The sequence below is a fragment of the Epinephelus fuscoguttatus genome, linkage group LG11, assembly GCF_011397635.1.
Source record: "Epinephelus fuscoguttatus linkage group LG11, E.fuscoguttatus.final_Chr_v1".
In the NCBI taxonomy this organism is placed as follows: Eukaryota; Metazoa; Chordata; class Actinopteri; order Perciformes; family Serranidae; genus Epinephelus; species Epinephelus fuscoguttatus.
This window is the reverse complement of record NC_064762.1, coordinates 42,583,126-42,606,765: the sequence shown is the minus strand read 5'-3', so window position 1 is coordinate 42,606,765 and position 23,640 is coordinate 42,583,126. Positions and strand designations below refer to the sequence as shown.

Genomic DNA, 23,640 nt, shown 5'->3' with positions numbered 1-23,640 from the left:
TGATTGATCTGTTTATTGAAGTGTCAAACACCATAATTGGTACCCAGCCCTCATGGGCTTATTAGACAATGAACAATAAATAATACATCAAATAATTCCACGATTACATCCATGATAACCACGTGACATACTACATAACATAAAAAAACCTCTGAGAGTAGGGACACATACAAATAAAAATAGTTTGTTATACAGGGTACAAAACACTTTGTAGTTTGAATCAGAGGGTCTGTGGTTTCAAACAGAGGGTCTGTCATTTCAAATAGAGGGTCTGTAGTTTAAATCAAAGGTTGTTGTTTTTTTTTTATTCAGAGGGTTTTGATTTCTCTATATCTCGGACACATGCTGAACATGAAATGTCTGGCAGTAGCAGGTGACAACTGATGACAGATACAGTACACTCAAACACTTGCAAACTTTACCTTGAATTTCAAGGCTGGCACAGCACAAGATGAGGTCTGCAGACCATGGAACTGATCCTCCAAGTCCCTCAACCTGAGATGATGGATATTATACAGAGATTACAAGGACTCCAATGCATTGCAGTTACAAGATTTTTGGGCCGTCTTACACACAATGGGACTTGTTTTCCTAAAACCTTATGCAAGGACAAATGCAAATGTAAACTAAATCAAACTTCACTAACAGTTAATTCACTTCACTGTTACTTTATTATCCAAAAGTGAAACAAATTTGATCAGAGGTGTTACTCCCCTGCAGCAAACTACTGCAATTATAATGACTATTGGTGGGTGCAATGTACAAGAGAGGCTTAGTAGTAGGAACACATGACCAGCAGGGGGAGTAAGAATAAATATCTGAAATGACCAGTCACATGAGCTCCACTCATCCCCTCTCAACAGACTGATGAAACGAATGGAGTAGACAGGCTGAGGCCTCTGAGAGACAGGGTAAAAAAAAGTTCAGGACACATTAGTGTTTACACTACAAAATATATATGGTAAAATGCATCCCTGTCCATCTCTGCAAGTGGTTTGAGTGATCAGATCACAAGTCTTGGTGGTCGTTTACACTTGAGTTGTTTTTCAATTGTAATTGGATCTCCCAAGATGCATGTTAATACCAGGTATAAGCACGCTCTATAGGCAGGATTTGAATAACTTTTAAGTACTGGTAGGCAATATATAGAATATAATCAATGTATCAATGCTTGTTCCTTGTGGGTTGTATAAAATGACTATATCGCGAATATTGAGTGGAATATGTCACATCATTTTAAAACCCTAAGCCTATTTTATAAGCCTCTGCTCGAAAATTGCATATCCATAATTCAATGAATATATCTCTGCAACCACAAGGTCTATTTGAATACTTTTGGTGTCATGGAAAAGGAAGACTCAACACATGTGAGATTTGTTAAGATGTGTAAATATCAGTATATGTGTTATATGTGAAGAGTAAATGAAGATGGCACACAGCACAAATGAAACATTTTGAGGTTCGCCTAATAAAAAAAAAAAGCATTTTCAGGATGAGTATCCCTTTGAAATGATGCAGCTGCAGCTCTAAACCTTTATCATATCATAGTACAATATGTAAACATTATCTCTGCAAAGGTTGATTCTGATAAAATGAATAATACTATTATACAGTACAGGCCAAAAGTTTGGACACACCTTCTCATTCAATGCGTTTTCTTTATTTTCATGACTGTTTACATTGTAGATTCTCACTGAAGGCATCAAAACTATGAATGAACACATGTGGAGTTATGTACTTAACAAAAAAAGGTGAAATAACTGAAAACATGTTTTATATTCTAGTTTCTTCAAAATAGCCACCCTTTGCTCTGATTACTGCTTTGCACACTCTTGGCATTCTCTCCATGAGCTTCAAGAGGTAGTCACCTGAAATGGTTTTCCAACAGTCTTGAAGGAGTTCCCAGAGGTGTTTAGCACTTGTTGGCCCCTTTGCCTTCACTCTGCGGTCCAGCTCACCCCAAACCACCTCGATTGGGTTCAGGTCCGGTGACTGTGGAGGCCAGGTCATCTGCCGCAGCACTCCATCACTCTCCTTCTTGGTCAAATAGCCCTTACACAGCCTGGAGGTGTGTTTGGGGTCATTGTCCTGTTGAAAAATAAATGATCGTCCAACTAAATGCAAACCGGATGGGATGGCATGTCGCTGCAGGATGCTGTGGTAGCCATGCTGGTTCAGTGTGCCTTCAATTTTGAATAAATCCCCAACAGTGTCACCAGCAAAACACCCCCACACCATCACACCTCCTCCTCCATGCTTCACAGTGGGAACCAGGCATGTGGAATCCATCCGTTCACCTTTTCTGTGTCTCACAAAGACACGGCGGTTGGAACCAAAGATCTCAAATTTGGACTCATCAGACCAAAGCACAGATTTCCACTGGTCTAATGTCCATTCCTTGTGTTTCTTGGCCCAAACAAATCTCTTCTGCTTGTTGCCTCTCCTTAGCAGTGGTTTCCTAGCAGCTATTTGACCATGAAGGCCTGATTCACGCAGTCTCCTCTTAACAGTTGTTCTAGAGATGGGTCTGCTGCTAGAACTCTGTGTGGCATTCATCTGGTCTCTGATCTGAGCTGCTGTTAACTTGTGATTTCTGAGGCTGGTGACTCGGATGAACTTATCCTCAGAAGCAGAGGTGACTCTTGGTCTTCCTTTCCTGGGTCGGTCCTCATGTGTGCCAGTTTCGTTGTAGCGCTTGATGGTTTTGCGACTCCACTTGGGGACACATTTAAAGTTTTTGCAATTTTCCGGACTGACTGACCTTCATTTCTTAAAGTAATGATGGCCACTCGTTTTTCTTTAGTTAGCTGATTGGTTCTTGCCATAATATGAATTTTAACAGTTGTCCAATAGGGCTGTCGGCTGTGTATTAACCTGACTTCTGCACAACACAACTGATGGTCCCAACCCCATTGATAAAGCAAGAAATTCCACTAATTAACCCTGATAAGGCACACCTGTGAAGTGGAAACCATTTCAGGTGACTACCTCTTGAAGCTCATGGAGAGAATGCCAAGAGTGTGCAAAGCAGTAATCAGAGCAAAGGGTGGCTATTTTGAAGAAACTAGAATATAAAACATGTTTTCAGTTATTTCACCTTTTTTTGTTAAGTACATAACTCCACATGTGTTCATTCATAGTTTTGATGCCTTCAGTGAGAATCTACAATGTAAATAGTCATGAAAATAAAGAAAATGCATTGAATGAGAAGGTGTGTCCAAACTTTTGGCCTGTACTGTATATATATTATAATATACAATATTAGAGAGGTTTTAGTACAGAAAATTCAGGCGAGCTCTCCAAAATTGCACCATGTTTCCATATGATTTTTGTCATGTACAATCCTATATCTTTCATTTTTTGTTTCTGTAAATCCCTACTGATGTTAAGGATAAACACATACAACTGTCCGTTTCGTTTTTTTCCTGTATTTCCCACTCCAAACTGACCAATACACACCTACTAAATTTGAAACTGAGTTTCTATTCTGACCTTTGGAGGCCCGTATCTCTGTGATGGCTGGGCAGATTTGAGTGATTGACACCTTGTTTGATTTGTTAGAGCCAATAGAATGGCGCTATACCCACCAAAACTAGATTGGCAGCACTGTAAGCCAATCAGAGGCAGCTGAACGCATTGTGGGGCGATGTCGGCTGCTGTGAGTGGTCATTGTTATGCTTCCCCCGGAACCTTTGTTTCAGTCCGGACTCATTTGAATGACTGACCACATCCAGTAAACGCGAATGAAGCGTGATTCAATGGCAGAATGCGCTTTTCACGGCAAAAACAAGGTAAGAGATATATTACAAAGAAAAGATTTCTGTTGTTGTTGTTCTTTGGCCTCTAGCCCTCTGATGTTTTGTGGTAGTGTGATTTGGCGCATATGTGTGGAAACAGCGGAGTCTCAGCTTTCATTTGAGATGAATGATGTGTGTTTTAAATAACGTGTGGTCGAGTTAGAGCCCGAAATATACCAAGTGGGTCGGGATATCGGTGCTGTATGGAGTTGTTGGAGTTAGTTGTTGTTTATTTAGTTGTTGTTTGAGCTGTGTTTGGGGCATGTAAAAAGGGTTTTTACATCCACGTAGCCCAGGTTCTACCTGCAGTAGAACCTGGGCCAACCAGCATGAGACTGGCTTTGGTTTTTCAGTTCTCTTGCTCTCACCTGAGGTTTCAAGTTCACAGCAAAAACATCAACATAACAACAGATGTGGAATCAACTTCCTCACCTGTTCAAGAAAAACAACCCATGTTGTACCTGAGGCGTGTGAGTCTCAGCTGCGCCTGAAGGTGGTGCTCCTCGTCACTTGCCCAGCGGACTTTTGTCTCTTCCGGGTCTGGTGCTTCTTGATGATGAAAACGCACAGGGTCCCAGCCTGTCATGATGTCGAAGGTGATGACACAGCCCAGCGAGTGAGACACTATGGACACCTTCCCATTTTTCTCAAAGTCTGGATTTCGCGAGCAGAAGAGTGAGTACAGACGATTCAGCTCCAGAGTCAAACCCTTTGTAATCTACATACACACACACAGACACACGACAACAGCACACATATACAAAGTTGTGAGGTGTTTGTCTTTGTCACTATTTTACAGTGTGTCAATAACATTTGGCTAAATTTGATCCCTTTGGGGGGGCGGTGAAACAGGTTTGTTTTAATGGACAGAAGAGTGATTTGCAGTTAGTTAAAACACTGGTAAGACTCTGCATTTCCTCCATCAGCTTCTGTTTCCATGGTAACAGACTCTACCTGTAAAAACTGTCCACGAGTGTCGAGTGTTCACATCTCTAACTTTAACCTCTCTCTGATTGGCTAAAAGTCTGGCTGAGCAGTCAGCCAGGGACATCTACCCAAATATGGAAAAAGAAGAGGAAGAGAGGTGAAACTAAACAAGACAAACAGGAAACAGAATTCTTACAAAGAAAAGAAGGGACAATAAAAATATTCAACCCACTGATGGAGAAAAGAAGAAGATGAAACTGGAATAGGGGGTTAAAAGAGATGTTTCATCCTTCAGAGTCTTGATTAATCGTCAGTTCTTTAACACTCAGACCAAAATTTAGTCAAATCTCGCCATGTTGGGTTAAAGTACTTTAGCTAGGATTTAGTTGTGCCTGAGAGACATTGATTCAGCCTCCTGGGACTAATGCTCCAGAACTGCCAGCAGCAAAGTGCGGAAACACAGCCGTGAAGAGGGGAGACAGAACGAGGCTAAACTCCAGGCTGGGTATGTTCCTTAAAGGGAACTATAAAGCTGTAGTGCAGGATACTCTCAGCCTCACCTCATCTCTGTACAGAGGGCTGGTGTAGTACATGATGTCCATGGCGCTGCTGTTCAGCATGTCTCTGAGACCTCGCACTTTGTCTGGGGTGATGGAGTCCACCGTGTCTGCAGAGAGAACATACAAATATATCCAACACAACTGTTAAACACTGCCAGAGAAAAATCTCTTATTTTTAATTCTGTTTCATATTCTAGTAAAAAAAAAAACTGTGATTCTGGACCAAGATACAGTAAATAAATATTAAAAGACATACATTCTCCCAAGCTTCCGGTCAACAGTTTTTAGCAGTTAGCACAAACTGTTGCCGCTGTGCCTTTAAACATGATAAGTCATTCACTTTGAGCTGGACACAAACTAACAGGTCTCAAATTGATAAATTAATATTAGTAGTGAGTCACAGTAGTGCTCCATTTGCAAAATACAACTAGATAGTAGCACTATGGAGCCCTGCAGATACAGAACACACACACTATGCCTGCTTATGCTATCATTAAACTCATTAAGTTAAAGGGCTCTAGTTTCGCAGACCGGGCGAGGCAGGGTCCAGGCTTTGCCAACTGGGTGTGGCCAGGCGGACTTTGCAATTTTGGCACACCGTGCGCACTGGCGCAGCTACTCCTCTTTCCCACCTCCGTCCCTCCTACCTGCGCAAGTCGGAAAGAGGGAGGAGAGGAGGCATGGAGTGGGTTTTACAGAGCCCATTCACATGAGAGTTTACTCAATTCGCCATGGCGGAAGAGATCAGCAGTGTCAGACTACCAAACTTCTCCCAGGAGGAAACTGATGCTTTGGCCTGGGAGGTCCAAGCTTGCAGTGTCCGAATATACGGAACTGCAAGCAGACCTCCACGGGCTGATGATGCAAAGGTAGCCAGGGAGGAGGTCACCACAATTGTAAATCAATGTTGCCTGGATACACTGAGAACCGTTGCCCAGTGCAAAAAAAAACAAAACGGTTCAATGATGTTAGAAGAAGGGCCAAACAAAAGCTCTCTGAGCACAGGAGGCAGACAGGGGCAACAGGGGGTGGCCCCTCTACCAGTGTGCCCCTCAGCTCAGCGGAGGACATTGCATCCTCCACGCTGTCCTCTGTCAGCATCGAGGACTTTGGTGGGATAGAGGTTGGGACAGGTAAGACAAACATATTTCTCTACAAAGAAAGATATTTGGTGACATGTTTAAACCCGGTGCAACAAATGAGTCCTGTGCACAGATCACAAATACCACGCGCAACGAGGATGAAATCAGAACCACCTGTGCATAAAGCTGTTCAGGATGCCAGAGAAGAAGCCCAGTTAGTGACATCCAGAATGGCCGAGTTAGCAAGATGCAGTAATAGGATACGAGAGAGAGAGAGAGAGACAAGGAGAGAAGGTGCCCGGTGTCTTATGGGGGGGTCCTCCGGCAGACTAGGCCTAAGTCAGCCTAACTAGGGGCTGGTACAAGGCAAGCCTGAGCCAGCCCTAACTATAAGCTTTATCAAAGAGGAAAGTCTTAAGTCTAGTCTTAAATGTGGAGATGGTGTCTGCCTCCCGGACTGTAACAGGAAGATGATTCCACAGGAGAGGAGCCTGATAGCTGAAGGCTCTGGCTCCTGATCTACTTTTGGAGACTTTAGGGACCACGAGTAAACAATAAAAATGCAATTTGCAGCAATGTCCGGTTTCCCAAATGTAATCAGCGCAATTGACTGCACTCACGTTGCTATAAGGGCTGAATTTGTCTATGTGAACCGAAAAAATGTGCATACAATCAATGTACAAGTTATTTGTACCTCAAACATGGTTTTGACAAATTTAGTCGCACGGTGGCCTGGCTCCACACATGACTCATTCATCCTGACACACAGCAGTGTAGGGAACAGACTGCAGGCAGGCGCTGCACGTGATGGCTGGCTCCATACATCATCAAGTACATAAACACCATTGTAGACATTCTAACCATTAAAGCCTGATTTATAATTACTCTTCTGTTATACCTTGCAGGTGACTTGCAGGTGCCAGCACCTTAGGCTACCCCCTAAGGTGCTGGCTCTATACACCTTTCATCAACCCACAGAGCGCAGAGGAAGTGCGCTTTAATGTGGCCCACTCTTGTGCGCGCTCCATTGTGGAGTGAGCCATCGGCCTCCTCAAAAATTGGTGGAGGTGTTTAGATGCCTCAGGGGGCAGACTGCTCTATCACCCTACAAAGGTGTGTAAAATTATTAGGGCTTGTGGAGTTCTGCACAACGTTGCACTGAGGGACACCATTCCCCTCCCGCCTGGCCTCCCTCCGCCACACCATGAGGACCCCGACCCACAACCACCTCCCCAACATGAGGAGTTTCAAAAGGGAGCAAGGCTCCGTGAAGGTGTCATGCGGCGTTTGCAATTAGACAGCAAGTATGTTTCATTTTTTAACAAGATCTTTAATGGAGCTGGCAATGTCAGATATAACATCACACGTTACTCATCACTGTACGTATTTGTTGGAGTTCGTCTCTAATTTCATTTACTGCACTGATGGTGTCCCTTTGTGTTTGCAGGACAGTGTCAGTCAGGACCCGGCCACCTCCAGGTGCGCCATGTGCTTGGGCCACACTGGTGCTAGACGCACTGGTGCTGGGGACAGCCAGGCCTTCAGCCACGGTGCCAGGACACGCTGTGCCCAGAACCTCCTCGTCACCCACTGCTTCCAACTCTAGAGTGACTGAGGACACAACACATAAGTCCACTGCCTTTTCACAAGTCTCTGTTAAAATATTTAATTTATACATTTAATAAACAGATTAAACTGTACTGTATCGGTTTCCTCTGTGGTCTCTGCCAAATCTGTGTCTCCTTCCTTCTCCGACACTATGCCACACACGCTGGCCGTCCCAAGGATGGAGGCGATTTTGGTGTCCAGCGGTGTGGGCTCGAGTGTGCCCTTGCCCCCACTTGTAGCAGACATGCTGTGATGGTGCCATGCCACTCTCCTCTTGGCCTCCACGTTCAGATCCAACCACTTCTTTTTCACCTCTGCCACAGATCGCTCTGTGGCACTCACGCTATTTACAGTGGTGACGACGTGCTGCCACTCACTCGTTTTTCTTTTATTAGTGATGCCACTACTGTGACCACCAAATAAAATAATTTTTCTGGCCTCCATCTCACACACAAGCACATCTATTTTGGTCTCCGTGAAATTTCTCTTCCTTGTTTTCTCTGCCATGATTGAGCGTAAAATGCTATTGATCAGCAGGCTTATTTATATGCAAAAACATTCATGAGGTACTTTGCACTGACCATTCATGGAAAAATGTGGGTGTGCAGAGGGCGGGATGTGAGGTGAATCCACCTGCGCAATCTTCCAGGTGGACTGTGATTTATAAAGGGAAAAGTGCTTGCAGGTGTGAAGTAGGCACGGTTTTATAAATCAGATTATTTTTTGGCGCACGCCATTTTCAGCTTTTGGGCGCACGTCAACTTTTAGTATGAATCCTAAGCACTCTTTTATAAATGAGGCCCCTGGATATTAATGGAGTGTACTCCCTTACGGTTCACATAAGTGATGGCTTGGGTATCTGGGGCGCGCAACTGTACACGTGTGCAGTCGATTGTTCCCAGTACCCCAGGGAATCCACATTTCAACAAGAAACCTCGCTTCGTTTCCAGCTGGCTCTCAGGTGTGGATGGAAAAATTATGTGCTCATTTGCATGTCGGACTAGACTAGACATCACTGCATGTATAGCTGAACTGACAGCTCTCTGACTGATCCCCGCCACCGTGGCCACGGTGTGCTGGAAAGACCCGGTGGCGAAGAAGGTCAGAGCCACTGTCACCTTTACAGCAACAGGGAGAGCACAGGTGCCACCAGGGTGTGCATCAGAGGCCACGATGCGCATCACCACTTGGACCACCTTGCGGGGTACATGTAATTTGTTCCTGTGTAATGAAAAAAGAGTACGACATGAAATGTCAATTACATTGAACACGGCGGTATTCCAGTCATTATTCGTGTGGCCCACCTGCATTCCAGCTCTGTCATGGCCAAATAGGATGTCCTTTGACGGTAAACCCTCTCAGCGTAAGTCCTCCTCCTCACAATCATGTACTCCATCTTTGTAGATCCCGTTAAGCAAGAACATTTTAACATTTGTATAGGCAATCACATGAAGCATGTAAACCCTTAAGACACCTAGCATAACTTACAATTTGTTGACAGCATTTCTCTCGTGCTCGTGCGCGTGCGAGTGCGCTCTCTCCTCCTCTCTCGCAGTCTCACTCTGTTTCTTTTCTTTTGACTTTTCTAAGATGACAGAAGCTGAATATATACTCCATATCTGATGCTGTGGCTGTTTGTGGTTGGCTGAGAGGGATGTGAACTCATTAGTTTGCAGCTGTGTTAATCAAATCAAGTTGGGTTTCCCTTACGCGTGCCAAACGTGCCCCTTTGATCTGACATCACATGTGATGGGACAGTCGATATAAAGATACATTTATGTGCTGATTGCAGATAGTTGCATTGAATACTGTTTTTTGGGTATTTATTGCATTATTAATGTGCCTGATATTCTGGAAACCTGCCTGTGAGGTTTTGGAGACGTGTGTGCACTGTCCGCTGGTCAGCCAGACATCGGCTTACACCGGCTGCGCTCCGCCTACGTTGACAGTAGACCTGGTTTCAGATGGTGAGCTTTTAGCGTACCTTCGGTGAAGCCTTTTGGCACGAAACTGTCACAGCGCCAAGCTGGATCCGTCGACACCTCCCCCTGCTGCGCCGCCACACCCATCTCACCGCACCTCGGTCTGCATAACTACCAAACTGATCATGCCTCGGGTTGCGCTGCTTGAAAGTAGCTCCACGCGGGGTTTGCCACCCTGCGCTGCGCCGGGAAACTAGAGCCTGAACTGTTACCATGGCACCATTAAACGTGAGGATTTATTTACTGTAAGCTGGAAACAAATTAACAGCTCTCCAGTCCATATATTAATATTGTTTGCAAGTCACAGTGATGCTCCTTGCAAAACCTGAAGCCCTGCATATACAAAAACATATGCCTCACCTGCTCACACTATTGCTCACGAGAAAGGGATCTGGATGAGCAGGGGAGTGTGTGTTACATCTATTGTGTGCACATCTATGAGAGGGAGAGAGCAATAGGAGAGAGCAAGAGAACCAAACCACTGAAGTTAGTCTCGTACCAGTGGCTTAAAAAAAACGACGTACCAATTTATGCTTGATGTTCGGTATATATTCATTTTATACATCCCACATGGAACAAGCCAAGATACATTGAGTATGTTCAATATTTTGCCCACCCCTACTGAGGGGGTATCACAAAAAACTAATGACCACATTTTGGTGAAATCAGATGTGTATATTCATTGTCCCCATATGATGAATCAGTGTTTTGGTGATGCTCAAACTCTTTCCAGTTTGGGATATCCACAAGACAAAATATCATCCACATATTTTATTATCTAACTATAACATCTGCTGTGTAAATTCATGCTCCCAAGAAGATAAACTCTTTTCATTTTGATAATCCAATGAACTTTTATCAAGTACCACTTACAGTGGGGCCAAAAAGTATTTAGTCAGCCACTGATTTTGCAAGTTCTCCTACTTAGAAAGATGAGAGAGGTCTGTAATTTTCATCAGAGGTACACTTCAACTATGAGAGACAAAATGAGAAAAAAAAATCCAGGAAATCACATTGTAGGATTTTTAAAGAATTTATTTGTAAATTTTGGTGGAAAATAAGTATTTGGTCAATAACAAAAGTTCAACTCAATACTTTGTAACATAACCTTTGTTGGCAATGACAGAGGTCAAACGTTTCCTGTAAGTCTTCACCAGGTTTGCACACACTGTAGCTGGTATTTTGGCCCATTCCTCCATGCAGATCTCCTCTAGAGCAGTGATGTTTTGGGGCAGTCGCTGGGCAACACGGACTTTCAACTCCCTCCACAAATTTTCTATGGGGTTGAGGTCTGGAGACTGGCTAGGCCACTCCAGGACCTTGAAATGCTTTTTACGGAGCCACTCCTTCGTTGCCCAAGCGGTGTGTTTGGGATCATTGTCATGCTGGAAGACCCAGCCACGTTCCATCTTCAATGCTCTCACTGATGGAAGGAGGTTTTGGCTTAAAATCTCACGATACATGGCCCCGTTCATTCTTCCCTCAACACGGATCAGTCGTCCTGTCCCCTTTGCAGAAAAACAGCCCCAAAGCATGATGTTTCCACCCCCATGCTTCACAGTAGGTATGGTGTTCTTGGGATGCAACTCAGCATTCTTCTTCCTCCAAACACGACGAGTTGAGTTTTTACCAAAAAGTTCTATTTTGGTTTCACCCACATGATATTCTCCCAATCCTCTTCTGGATCATCCATATGCTCTCTGGCAAACTTCAGACGGGCCTGGACATGCACTGGCTTAAGCAGGGGGACATGCCTGGCGCTGCAGGATTTGAGTCCCTCTCGGTGTAGTGTGTTACTGATGGTAGCCTTTGTTACTTTGGTCCCAGCTCTCTGCAGGTCATTCATCAGGTCCCTCCGTGTAGTTCTGGGATTTTTGCTCACTGTTCTCATGATCATTTTGACCCCACGGGATGAGATCTTGCGTGGGGCCCCAGATCGAGGGAGATTATCAGTGGTCTTGTATGTCTTCCATTTTCTTACAATTGCTCCCACAGTTGATTTATTCACACCAACCTGCTTGCCTATTGTAGATTCACTCTTCCCAGCCTGGTGCAGGTCTACAATTTTCTTCCTGGTGTCCTTCAACAGCTCTCTGGTCTTGGCCATGGTTGAGTTTGGAGTCTGACTGTTTGAGGCTGTGGGCAGGTGTCTTTTATACAGATAACGAGTTCAAACAGGTGCCATTAATACAGCTAACGAGTGGAGGACAGAAGAGCTTCTTAAAGAAGAAGTTACAGGTCTGTGAGAGCCAGAAATCTTGCTTGTTTGTGGGTGACCAAATACTTATTTTCCACCATAATTTACAAATAAATTCTTTAAAAATCCTACAATGTGATTTCCTGGATTTTTTTTTCTCATTTTGTCTCTCATAGTTGAAGTGTACCTCTGATGAAAATTACAGACCTCTCTCATCTTTCTAAGTAGGAGAACTTGCAAAATCAGTGGCTGACTAAATACTTTTTGGCCCCACTGTAGGTCAAAATAACATTTTCAGCCCAGCTGTTTGGATGACTCTACAAATAGCCTCATTGGCAATTTCTTGTGCATTCCCTACAACATTTTAGTATTGAACACTGCATCATCAAATATTTATCAGTCCTTTAGTTTCAACTTCACTATAATCATTTCCTCTCAATTGTCATGGCTTGCTTTCTTTGTCTATGCCAAGCCATCAGCAATAACCGCTGTTTGCATTGTTACAATAGCGCAGGTAGACTCCTACAGGTACCTGGGCATCCACATGGATAAAAAACTGGTGAGGAAGGTCCATGTGGAGGATGTCTGCTCGAAAGTGCAAGAGTGTGACCAAGAGGTCGCAGCTTCTGTTCAGCCATGCAATGGTGGAGAGCATGGACATTGTTAGACCTGTGCATTCCCAGATCTTTTGGGCTCTGCCCTGGATCTTTTAAGCCTCCGTTTCTGTTTTTGTTTGTTTTTTTAAACTAATAAAGCACCTCGTTTCCAACGGGACGGCACAGGAGCACAACAGCAGCACAGCAGCGCACGCAGCACAGCAGCACAGCAGCACAGCACACACAACACACTCACTGTCACACCAGCTCACATGGCATATGCCCATATATGCCATATGACTCTTGAGCTACCCTGAAACTAAAAGACTTTCACTACTACACATTTGCAGCAGCAGACAAGTCACTGACTAGCCTCACGTTTCATCGACTTGTGTGTGACTGTGAGAAGTAAACTTACCTGCCAAGGAAAACATCACCGTAGGCCCTTCATCTGTCATTCCCGAGCAGTGGTAGGCTACTAGCTGGCAGGAGCAGCTCCTCTCTCTTTTCGCCTGTTCTGTTTGGCTACATTGCAGTCACTTGACATCGGGTAGGTGTACAGTATGTGTTTATTATTCTTGCCAGCTGTGGTAATTAAAATCGGAATGTGTCTGTGTGTATGTATACCTTTTGCTGGGTGGCGTATAGGCTATTGGTTGACTAGGGTTGTGTTTTCGGCCTGGTCATTATTAAGTCATCGCGTCTGCAGTGCAGTGACATTTCGGATGGTCCAATGGGTTGTGTTGTTTTTGCTGCTGACAAGATTGTTGGTAAACAGACTCATTACAGTGAGTGTTGAAAGTTGCATTTGCTGCTTTCTTAGCCTATATGATGCGGTGCGTATAGATCTTACCGTTTTTTTTAACATAATATGAGTGAGACTAAGCTGTAACATTAGGCACGCCTAAGCCGAGCCCCCTCCTCCACTACAGTTTTCAGAGGTTTTCTTTACAGGAGTCAGGTAGGAGATGAGTGCTTATTCTTCGTCAAAATTATTTGTCAGAATACTGTTGTGTAAAATTAGCCTTAACTACAAAGTATGATTAAGTATTAATCAGCAGGTAATCATCCACATATTTTAATTAGGTATGGAATATATGCTTGAATCAATGTATTCATTCACACATCTAGTCATGTATTGAATGTATATCACTGTGATTAAATATTTTTAAAAAATAGAGTAGGATTAGGCCTGAACATATTGGAAGGAGAAGTTAGATGCATCTGTTTCACCGTTATGCAGTACACCATTATGTAAGGGGTCATGGCTGGGCCAACCTGGACACCAGTATGTACAGAGGGATAAGGAGTGATGTTCCAACATGCCTGGGTAATACACCATTAGGTTCTGGTCAAAGTGGGAAGGACAAGGAAAAAGAGGTGGAGGTTCACTGGAATCTGCACCTGCATAAAAGGCAGAGCACAGAGAGTGAGTCTCCAGTCTAGTTTTGGAGGCTGACTCATGAGTTAAGAATAACTTCATTCATCCCCAAGGGGAAATTCAATTATCTGTCAGCTCATCTATTATATGTCAAAGAATTATAAAGCCTGATGGCTGTTGGTATATAGGATCTTCTGTATCTCTCTGTCCTGCATCAAAGAGAGAGAAGCCGTCCACCACAGTTTTTTTGGTCCATCAAGGTGTTGTGGAGTGGATGATCTGGGTTGTTCATGATGGCCTCGAACATCTTCAGTGTGCATCTCTCCACCACCTCCTCCAGTGTGTCCAACCTGACTCCAATCACAGAGCCAGCTCTTTTGACTAGTTTGTCCAGCCGCCTTTCATCTTTGTGTCTAATGCTTCCTCCCCAGCAGACTGCAGCATAAAACAACACACTTGCCACCACAGACTGACAAAACATCTGCAGCATCTTACAAGAGATGTTGAGAGATCTAACGGCCTATTTCCACCAGATGCGTGTTGGTTGCATCTGCGCTCCGGCACGGCAGTGGAGCCGATAGGATTCAATTCTAGTCAACGTGTGTGTTTCCACCGGCTGCAGCTGTGCTGCATTCCGGCTCCGTCTCAGCTGCGGCACTCCAGAGCCCTCCGCAACAGATACGCAGGACTTCTATTTTTGACGGATGGCGGAGCACGCAGCGGATAACCAGCGCTGCCGTTCCTCAGTGGACACGCATCCAGTGGAAATCCGTCACTGCCCCAGTTCTGCCCCTTTTTGTAGAGGGCATCTGTGTTTAGAGACCAGTCCAACTTATTATCCAGGTGTACATCTACATACTTATAGCTTGGCACCACCTCGATGTCCACCCCACAGGTATTCACTGGCTGAAGAGGGGGCTTGGACCTGTGGAAATCTATGATAATTTCCTTGGTCTTTGAGGTGTTCAGGAGGAGACAGTTCTTGTGACTCCAATCACTGAAGGCTTTCATCAGGTCCCTATATTCAGACTCCTGCCCATTCCTGATACACGCCACAATAGCAGTGTCGTCTGAGTATTTCTGGATGTGGCAGGACTCAGAGTTGTATTTGAAGTCCGCCGTGTACAGTGTGAACAGGAATGGAGTCAGGACAGCCCCTTGTGGAGCCCCCGTGCTGCTCATTAATGTCCCAGAAACACAGTTCCCCAACCTGACATACTGTGCCTGCCTGTCAGGTAATCTGTGATCCAGGAGATAAATAAAGGATCCACTGCTATCTCTGTGAGCTTGTCTTTGAGTATGTTGGGTTGGATGGTGTTAAATGCGTTTGAAAAATCAAAGAACATGATTCTCACATAAGCGCCAGGTTCCTCCAGATGAGCTAGGGCACGGTGAAGCATGTAGAGGACAGCATCGTTCACTCAAATGTGTTGTTTGTATGCAAACTGCAGGGGGTCGCGTTTGTCTTTGACCTCAAGTCTCAGTAGGCGTAGAATCAGCCGCTCCAAGGTCTTCATGATGTGCAAAGTGAGGGCTACTGGTCTGAAGTCATTAAGTTCAGCTGGACATTTAATTTTTGGTACCGGCACAACACAGGAAGTCTTCCACAGTGCCGGCACCTGCCCCAGCTGTAGACTGAGGTTGAAGATCTTGTGGAGAGGTTGACACAGTTGGGTAGCACAGTCTTTGAGGAGCCTTGGACACACACCATCTGGGCCAGCAGCCTTCCCAGAGCAAAGTCTTCCCAGCTCCACATTGCCACATTGGAGTTGTACACAAGTTGTGGAGGTGATGGAGGAGGAGGAGGAGGAGAAGGAGAAGGAGAAGCAGCATTGGAAGTGGGAGTGGCTGCCATATTGAATCTGTTGAAGAACTGATTGAGTTCATCAGCTCTTTCTGTATCACCCACCACTGGCTGTCTTTTCTTACTGTTGTAACCAGAGATGGTGTTGACTCCTCTCCACATTTCACGGATGTTGCTGTGTTGTAGATTCCTTTCCAGTTTCTTTTTGTATTCCACCTTTGCCTTCTTAAGTCTCTTCTTAAACTCATGTTGCACTTGTTTGAGCCTTTGTCATAATCTCTAAAAGCTGCCTTCTTCTCATTGAGGATTGCCTGTATGTCACTGGTAATCCAAGGTTTGTTATTGTGGAAACAGTGTACAGTCTTTGTAGGTATGACTGTGTCTCTACAAAAGGTGATTTAATTGTACGTGTTGTTGCTTGTGAACACATTAAACTCTGTTGCACCTGATTCTAAGTGTCTCCAGTGACTTTCTGAGTACTGTTTTTTTGATTCCAAGATACATTTTTGGGAAAAAGACGAGTTGTTGAGGGCGAGGTCCGGAGTCTTCTGGCCCAGCTTCAGACATCAATTTTTACCTCTTGAAGTGGCGAGCCAGCCAGGAGGGTGAGGGAGTCATCCCTGAGTCTGGCGGCACTGGACTGTACACCAGACATACAGGTGGACACCAAATAAGGTAAGCAGAGCCTTTTTTCTGCCTAAACCAGGTGTGTCTGGGGTGCAGTGCCGGGGGCCGCCCAGGTCAAAGGTATTTGACAACTTCCTCTCTTAAAGAACCTAGTTAAATGAAATTAATAGATGATAATTGCTTAAAAATTAAATGAGACACTGAGACATGACTAACGTCACTGGAGACAGCTGAGTCTAGTGCAACATATGTGACCATGGTGCGGAAAGAGTGAATGAGTGTGTGTTGAATGTGGTCTGTAACAATTTGAGATATTATGGGATATGTTTGGGGTCATTATTAAGAGTAACCAAAATAGGCATCATTTTTTATTTTTTATTTTTTTTTGTATATACTTTATTAATCCCTGAGGGGAAATTCAGTTTTTCACTCTGTTTGTCAATTACACACAGGTCCGAACACACACGCACAAACTGGACCTATACATGCACTAAGTAGAGAGATGTCAGAGTGGGCTGCCCATGACAGGCGCTCCGAGCGGTTGGGGGGTTCGGTGCCTTGCTCAGGGGCACCAGGTGCCCAGGAGGTGAACTGGCACTTCTCCAGCTACCAGTCCACGCTCCATATTTTGGTCTGGAGTGAGATGATAAAAATAATCAGGGGATTTCTGTAACTTTGAATAAAGGTCAAGATAATTCATAAAAAGCTTCTGTGGATACCATTGTTAGTCTCGTGGCGCCTCAGCACAGAGAGCTGGAGTGTTCCACTAGGGGAACAGGTCTACACGGGCAGAACGCTGATAGATGAATTAAAGGAAAAAGTTGTTAAGGGGCCTATGGGACGATGACTAACGAGATAAAGAAAAGTCGCTAAGAGGCCTACGGGTTGGCGACCGTAAAGATAAAAAAGAATCGCCAAGGGGCCTATGGGACGGAGATCTAAGTAAAATACAGAGTTGAGGCGCGCGTCGCTGAGATGCCTACGGGACGGCGACAACGATCGATTAAAGTGGATGTAGGAGCCATTATTTGTCTGCTTATTTTCAGTCTGTCTGTTGTTTATTTTCAAGTTGTCACTGGGTGGCAGTGCAGATTAGGGTGGTGGTTTGGGTCCACGTCATGATGGGTGCAATTAGTATATAGGCTCAGGTGTACTGGGCGGCCATTTTATGCATGGGTGACAGGGAGAATGCACGGTTTTTACCGCTCCCTAAGACACCACTTTGTACCAGCCAGAACCATCACAATTAGTCAGATCACTCCGTAAAACTTTTTGCCATGATGTAAACCTGCTCTGAATGTGACAGTAATAAATGGGAACCTCACCCGACCGTGGATGTCGCTGTGGACATTCATTCATTCCTCCATTCATTCATTCAATCATCCAGTTAAGCACGTTAAAAACAAGTCCCATCCCGCACCCAGCCGAGTGGCTAATTGGTTGCCAGGATAGTCGCTACACAAGTAAAAACCTCTGCTCTCACCTGGACAATTGGAGCATTTGGAAACACGGATCGCAACGCTGCTAAACTCATCTGTCTCCCTGGCTGGTAATTGTTCATTAATCTTCATCCATCGAAAGGTAGGAAAAGTTTCTGTCATCAGAAACACGCTCCGGGAGGTCCCCGGTTCATAGGATAAGTCTGTCTGGATGTAATGGGATCATTGATTGGAAACGGTGAAGCACTGTATGTGGCAGTGGGCTGCTTTGAACATGATGTCCTGCATTAATGTCCAGATTTGATTGTGACAACTATCTATGAATTCATGCAAAGTTTAGGTTTAGGTTTATTTTATTTAATATGGACATCACAAATACATTGAGACTGTCCCAGTGGACAGACCAGATGCCTTTGCTTAGGTGTGTGTAGCACACGTGCTAATTTTCAACACCAGTCCATAGGCGGCTTTTCTGAAAACACAGAGCATATAATTAACAAATGGGATAAAACAAACAGATGTTATGATTGCAAACAGTAATATTCAAAGATCACAGAGCATATGATCAGCAGTAGGAAATAAAACAAACAAAATTCATGATCGCAACCGTGGTATTAGTTACAATATTAAACTAAGTCCATATTTATACATGTGAACATTGTTGTTTTGCTTTTAACCATGCTTTTAGTCCTCTGTTAAAAGCATTTGTATCAGTCTCCAGCTTCAGGTGAGTGGGTAGAGTGTTCCATAGGTTAACGCCTTTTACTGAGAAGGCAGATTGTCCAAATGATGTTGTACACCTGGGAACAATGCAGTCACCATTGTAGGAGGCTCGTGTGTTCATTTGACTTGAGCTCAAACGTCTTTTTATCAGTGCAGAAAACAGGGTGATACATAGTTATAAAGACATTTAAAAACCAGTCTGATATTTATGTAAATTATGAGATTTTCAAATGCAAGAAGGTTGTGTTTTCTCAGGATGCCACAGTGGTGCCATCTCATGGGTTTTTGATCCATAATTTTTATTGCTTGCTTATATATTGCTACTACGGGTTTCAGAGTGACTTGAGAAGCTTGTGACCATGACGTGATACAGTATGACAAATGGGAGAAAATCATAGCATGCGTGTAAAGATGTGCAGCTTTGCATGACAGGTCTCTTCGGATAAAACGAAAACAGTTGAGGTTTGGTTTAACCTTCTTGCAGATGTACTGTACTTGTTTATCAAATTTTAAGTTCTTATCTAATATAATCCCCAAGTATTTGACCTCATTCACCTCAGTAATTATTTCATTTTTAATCTTCACCTCAAACAAGTCGCACATAGGCTTATTGCGGATAGAAATGCACATAGAAACAGTTTTCTTAACATTCAGGGTTAAATGAGACAACTCAAGCCAATTAGTGACTTTCTCAAGTGCTTGTGTCAGGTGGTCAGCTGCTTTGCTAGCTGTTTTAGCAGATACATAGATGACAGTATCATCAGCGTACATTTGGCAGCTGACACCTGGACAACTTAGCGGCAGGTCATTAATGTACATAGTGAACAACAGTGGTCCAAGTATGGACCCCTGTGGTACGCCCATGTTGTTGGTGAGAAGTTGGGATTTTTCCCCATTTACCTTGACACATTGTTGTCTTTCCTCCAGATATGACTTAAACCACTGAATGGCATCTGCAGACAATTTAAAACATTTTAGCTTGGCCAGGAGGACGCTGTGGTCGACAGTGTCGAAAGCCTTTTTGAGGTCCAAGAACACTGTCCCCACAACATGTCCCCTGACCAACAGACCCTTGACCCTCTCAATAAGATAGCAATTAGCTGTTTCTGTGGAGTATTTAGGCCTAAATCCAAATTGCTGTGTATGGAGCAGTTGGCTGGTCTCCAAATGTTCCATCAGTTGTATAGCAACAATCTTCTCCAGGACTTTTGAGACTATAGGGAGAATGGCAATAGGCCTATAGTTACTTGCCATGTCCTTGTCTCCCGACTTGTAAATCGGGGTAATTATTGCTGTTTTCCAGCTTTCTGGGAATGTATTAGTTCTTATTGAGAGGTTCACTAAGTGAGTGATAGGCTGCAATAAATATTTCTGGTATTTCTTTATTAAACCAGCGTTTAAGTTATCAATATCTTTTGACGTTGAGTTGTTCATGTTTGTAATAACCTTTTTAACTGTATCACTGGATACTTCTTCGATGCAAAAACCATCTAAGGAGGCATTATCACAGTCTTCAGGGGATGTCTTGAGGTCAGTTGATTTAAAATGGCTTGCTAGTTCGTGTACAGACTCAATAAAAAAATGGTTAAAAGCATTTGCAATTGACTCGTTACTGTCAATTAGGTTATTGTCTACTTTAAGATTGGTTATTTTAGGGTGTTTATGTTTACTTGTGTCTGTTAGTCTATGGATCTGCTGCCACAGTTTAGAGCTGCTGCCATTAGCCTCTTCAATTAGTTTGTGGAAATAGTTGCTCTTGGCCTTCCGTAGCGCAGACACCACTTTGTTCCTCAGACTGGTGAAGGTAAGGTGGTCAGTATTGTTTTTCGTCACTAGAGACCTTTTAAGGGCAAGATCTCTCTTTTTGATGAGTTGGTAGATATCATTATTAAACCATGGGAGGGAGGATTTCTTTGGTCTACTTTTCCATGTTTTTGTATGTTTACTTATCAAGCTGCCTAAAGTTGAGGTGAAATTGTTTACACTGTGATTCATCGTTGACTCCTTAGTTATGGTTTCCCAGTTTACTTGTGATAACTCATATTCAAAATCTGCCATTTTTGACTTAGGAATTCCTGTTGTCTTTTGATTTTCAATTTTGCTATGGTGAATTAAGCGTTTTTTTTTGTTAGCTTTCTTACTATTAGTATCATATTATGATCTGAGAGGCCAGTGATTAGATTGTACGTTTTTACTGCTCTCTCTGGCCTGTTTGTGAAAATCAGATCAATGAGTGTCTCACTCTTTCTTGTAATGCGCGTAGGTTTATCAATCAGCTGTTTGTATTTAAATTTCTCCATGAGTGGTTTCAATTTAGATTTTTCGCTTTTAACCATCCAGTTAATATTAAAATCACCAAGTAAAATACATTCATTACATGTGTCACAAACAGAAAGAAGACTATTTAGTTCATTGTAAAACTCTGCACCATGAGAGGGAGGGTTATACAGAACAACAATATTAAAATTCATATTTGGTGAGAGAGTCACAGTAAGTCCCAAACACTCTAAGTTAATGCTCAAATCAAGGTTAAAACATCTGAAATGCTCCTTTATATAAATTACAACACCCCCTCCCTTGCTCGAGGTTCTATCTTTCCTATAGCATGAGTATCCTAATACACTGATTCGATCACTAGAGATATTACAATTCAACCAGCTCTCTGATATACATAAGAAATCCAAGTTGGATTCCATAAGCAGTTTCCTAATCTGATCTATTTTTGGTAATAAGCTTATGATATTTATATGACCACCTAGCAGGCCTTTAGGTTTTGATTCAGGATTCCAAATAACTTGTGCATGATTTACAGTTTGAAAAAGTTTGAGTTCTCTTTGTTTTGTATTTGCACAAAGACGTGAGGCTATTTTGCCCCTCGTCTGTTTCCGTGTTTGTTTACACTTGCCTACTGTCCCACGTTTGTCCTCGTGATTACTGTCTGTGGTTATCAGCTTGTGTGCATAACCATGGGCATCAGGACTCACCCCAGTGTCAGCGACAAAGTCTTTGGAGCGCTCAGGTTGCGCTGGATGACAGAGCGCTGAGTCCACCGCGGATCCACCGGGATACAGCGCTGGCTGCCACGTTAGCCCAGCAGCTTCCATGACACATGTAGATCCCCGGCCGTCAGGTGGATCAACTCCGGCGGCCGAGTGGATCTGTCCATCCGTCTGTGCCTCCTCCAAACCATCCTGCCGATGGGACATCACCTCCACCACCCGACCCCCAGGAGCAGCACCCGCGCCGACCCTGTCAACATAGACGCCTCCCGGCAGCACCGGAGCCCGAGGAGTGGGTTGCAGGATTGTTACAGATGCCAATGCAGGTTGGAGGGATTCAGTCACTGGAGATACAATCTGCGTCGGAGTGCTGTCTTTCGCTGTTGCTTGTTTCGCTTGTTGGAAGATAGGTCCAGGGTTTAGGTGAACATCCCCCGATAGAAGAAGCAGTAGCAGTAGCATTTTTGCCATGTGGCGTTTATGCCAGCTGTCATTCATTCTTCTCAGTGTGGTTTTGCATGGTGGCTTGAGGAACTGAGCTTGGCCGTCCCTAAGGACTTGTGCAAAGATTGTAACTGAGCCATATCCTAGGAAGTTCAGTTGTATTTTCCCGGATAAGATGCCGAGTGGATCGTCTGCAGTGTTATCCACGCAGTGTTGTACCTTCTCGGCTGCAGTCCCAGGTGTGCTGCACGCGGACAGAGCAGGCAGTAGCAGGACGCCACACACGAGAAGGTACAGGCCGGCGTTGTGATAATCGGGTTTTCCCCTATTTTTACCGCACTGATTCAGGGCACCGTGTAATAGTTGCTTAGAATCCAGAGAGAAATCTTAAATATTAAATAGATGGGTTTAAGAATGGTGCAGTTAGTACATTTTTGCATGCGAGTGGAGCCAGCCAAACCACTCACTGACACCGCCGCCATCTTTTCGTGGTGGAAGAATGTGGCATTGTTTAACTGGTGATGCGAGTGTGTTGTTTGGACAAACTGGAGGTGCGCACGCTCTGCCCAGCTGTCAACAAAGCGCAACATTGATCCCTGTGAAACCACTTCTCAAGCAGTAATACACATCTGTTGAAATGAGTGATTTGCACCGTGATGCTGATGAAGATGACCCTAAGGAAATGCAATGTGATGATGTGGAAAAAAGAATAAGAAAGCCTACTGTTAAAGGACTCATGATGATGATTGAAAGACTTCAAAAGGAAAGGAATGTGAAGTTTAAAGAAGCAAGCAAACTAAAAGCACAAATCACTGCTCTCTTGGCTTCCAAAGAAAATGCCTCTGTTGTTCAACAAAACCTAAAAAGATTCAAAACACTGTGTCAAAAGGCCTCTGAACTCCACAACACGTTGCTCACTGAGTTTTCTCTCCCAGAGGAAGAGCAGAGAAAACAGGAAACATGGCTTCACACAAAAAGGTCCTGCAATGATGTGTTTGTTGAAGAGATATCAACATGGTTGAAGGAAAATGGAGCTGATTGTGATGAAAATGCAATTGATGAGAATGCTGTTGTTGCTAATTGTGATGAAAATGCAAGTGGTGATGAAAAGGCTGCTGTGGCTAATTGTGGTGGAAAAGAAAATGAACATGCTGGTGGCGATGAAAATGCAAAAAGTGAGTGCAATGATGACATCAATCCTGGGGACAGTGTGACTAATGTGTCACGCAAAAGGTCAAGAAAAAGCCACTCTCACAGATCATATGCTTCCAATGTTTCATATGCACATTTAAAGGCAAAGGCAGAGAAAGTGGCTTTAAAGGAGAAAGCTGCCGCTCTGCAAAGGAGACATGATTTGGAGGAACAAGAGGAAAAACTCAGACAAGAAAAAAAATCAAACTGAAGAAAAAAATGGAGCAACTGGAGCTTGATGCACAAATAGCCATTGCTGCTGCAAGACTTTCTGTGCTGGAAG

General features: G+C 43.9%; 1 protein-coding gene across 1 annotated transcript in view; it reads right to left on the bottom strand.

Moving 5' to 3' along the window:
• ddhd1b (DDHD domain containing 1b) overlaps positions 1–23,640 on the bottom strand; it is a 94,509-nt gene that overhangs the window by 37,344 nt on the left and 33,525 nt on the right. Inside the window, exons 6-8 of the mRNA XM_049590662.1 lie at positions 5,285–5,391; positions 4,259–4,515; positions 423–495 (exon numbers count right to left, since the gene is read on the bottom strand). Of these exons, the coding sequence (XP_049446619.1) occupies positions 423–495; positions 4,259–4,515; positions 5,285–5,391 (437 nt within the window). The remainder of the gene's footprint in view (positions 1–422; positions 496–4,258; positions 4,516–5,284; positions 5,392–23,640) is intronic.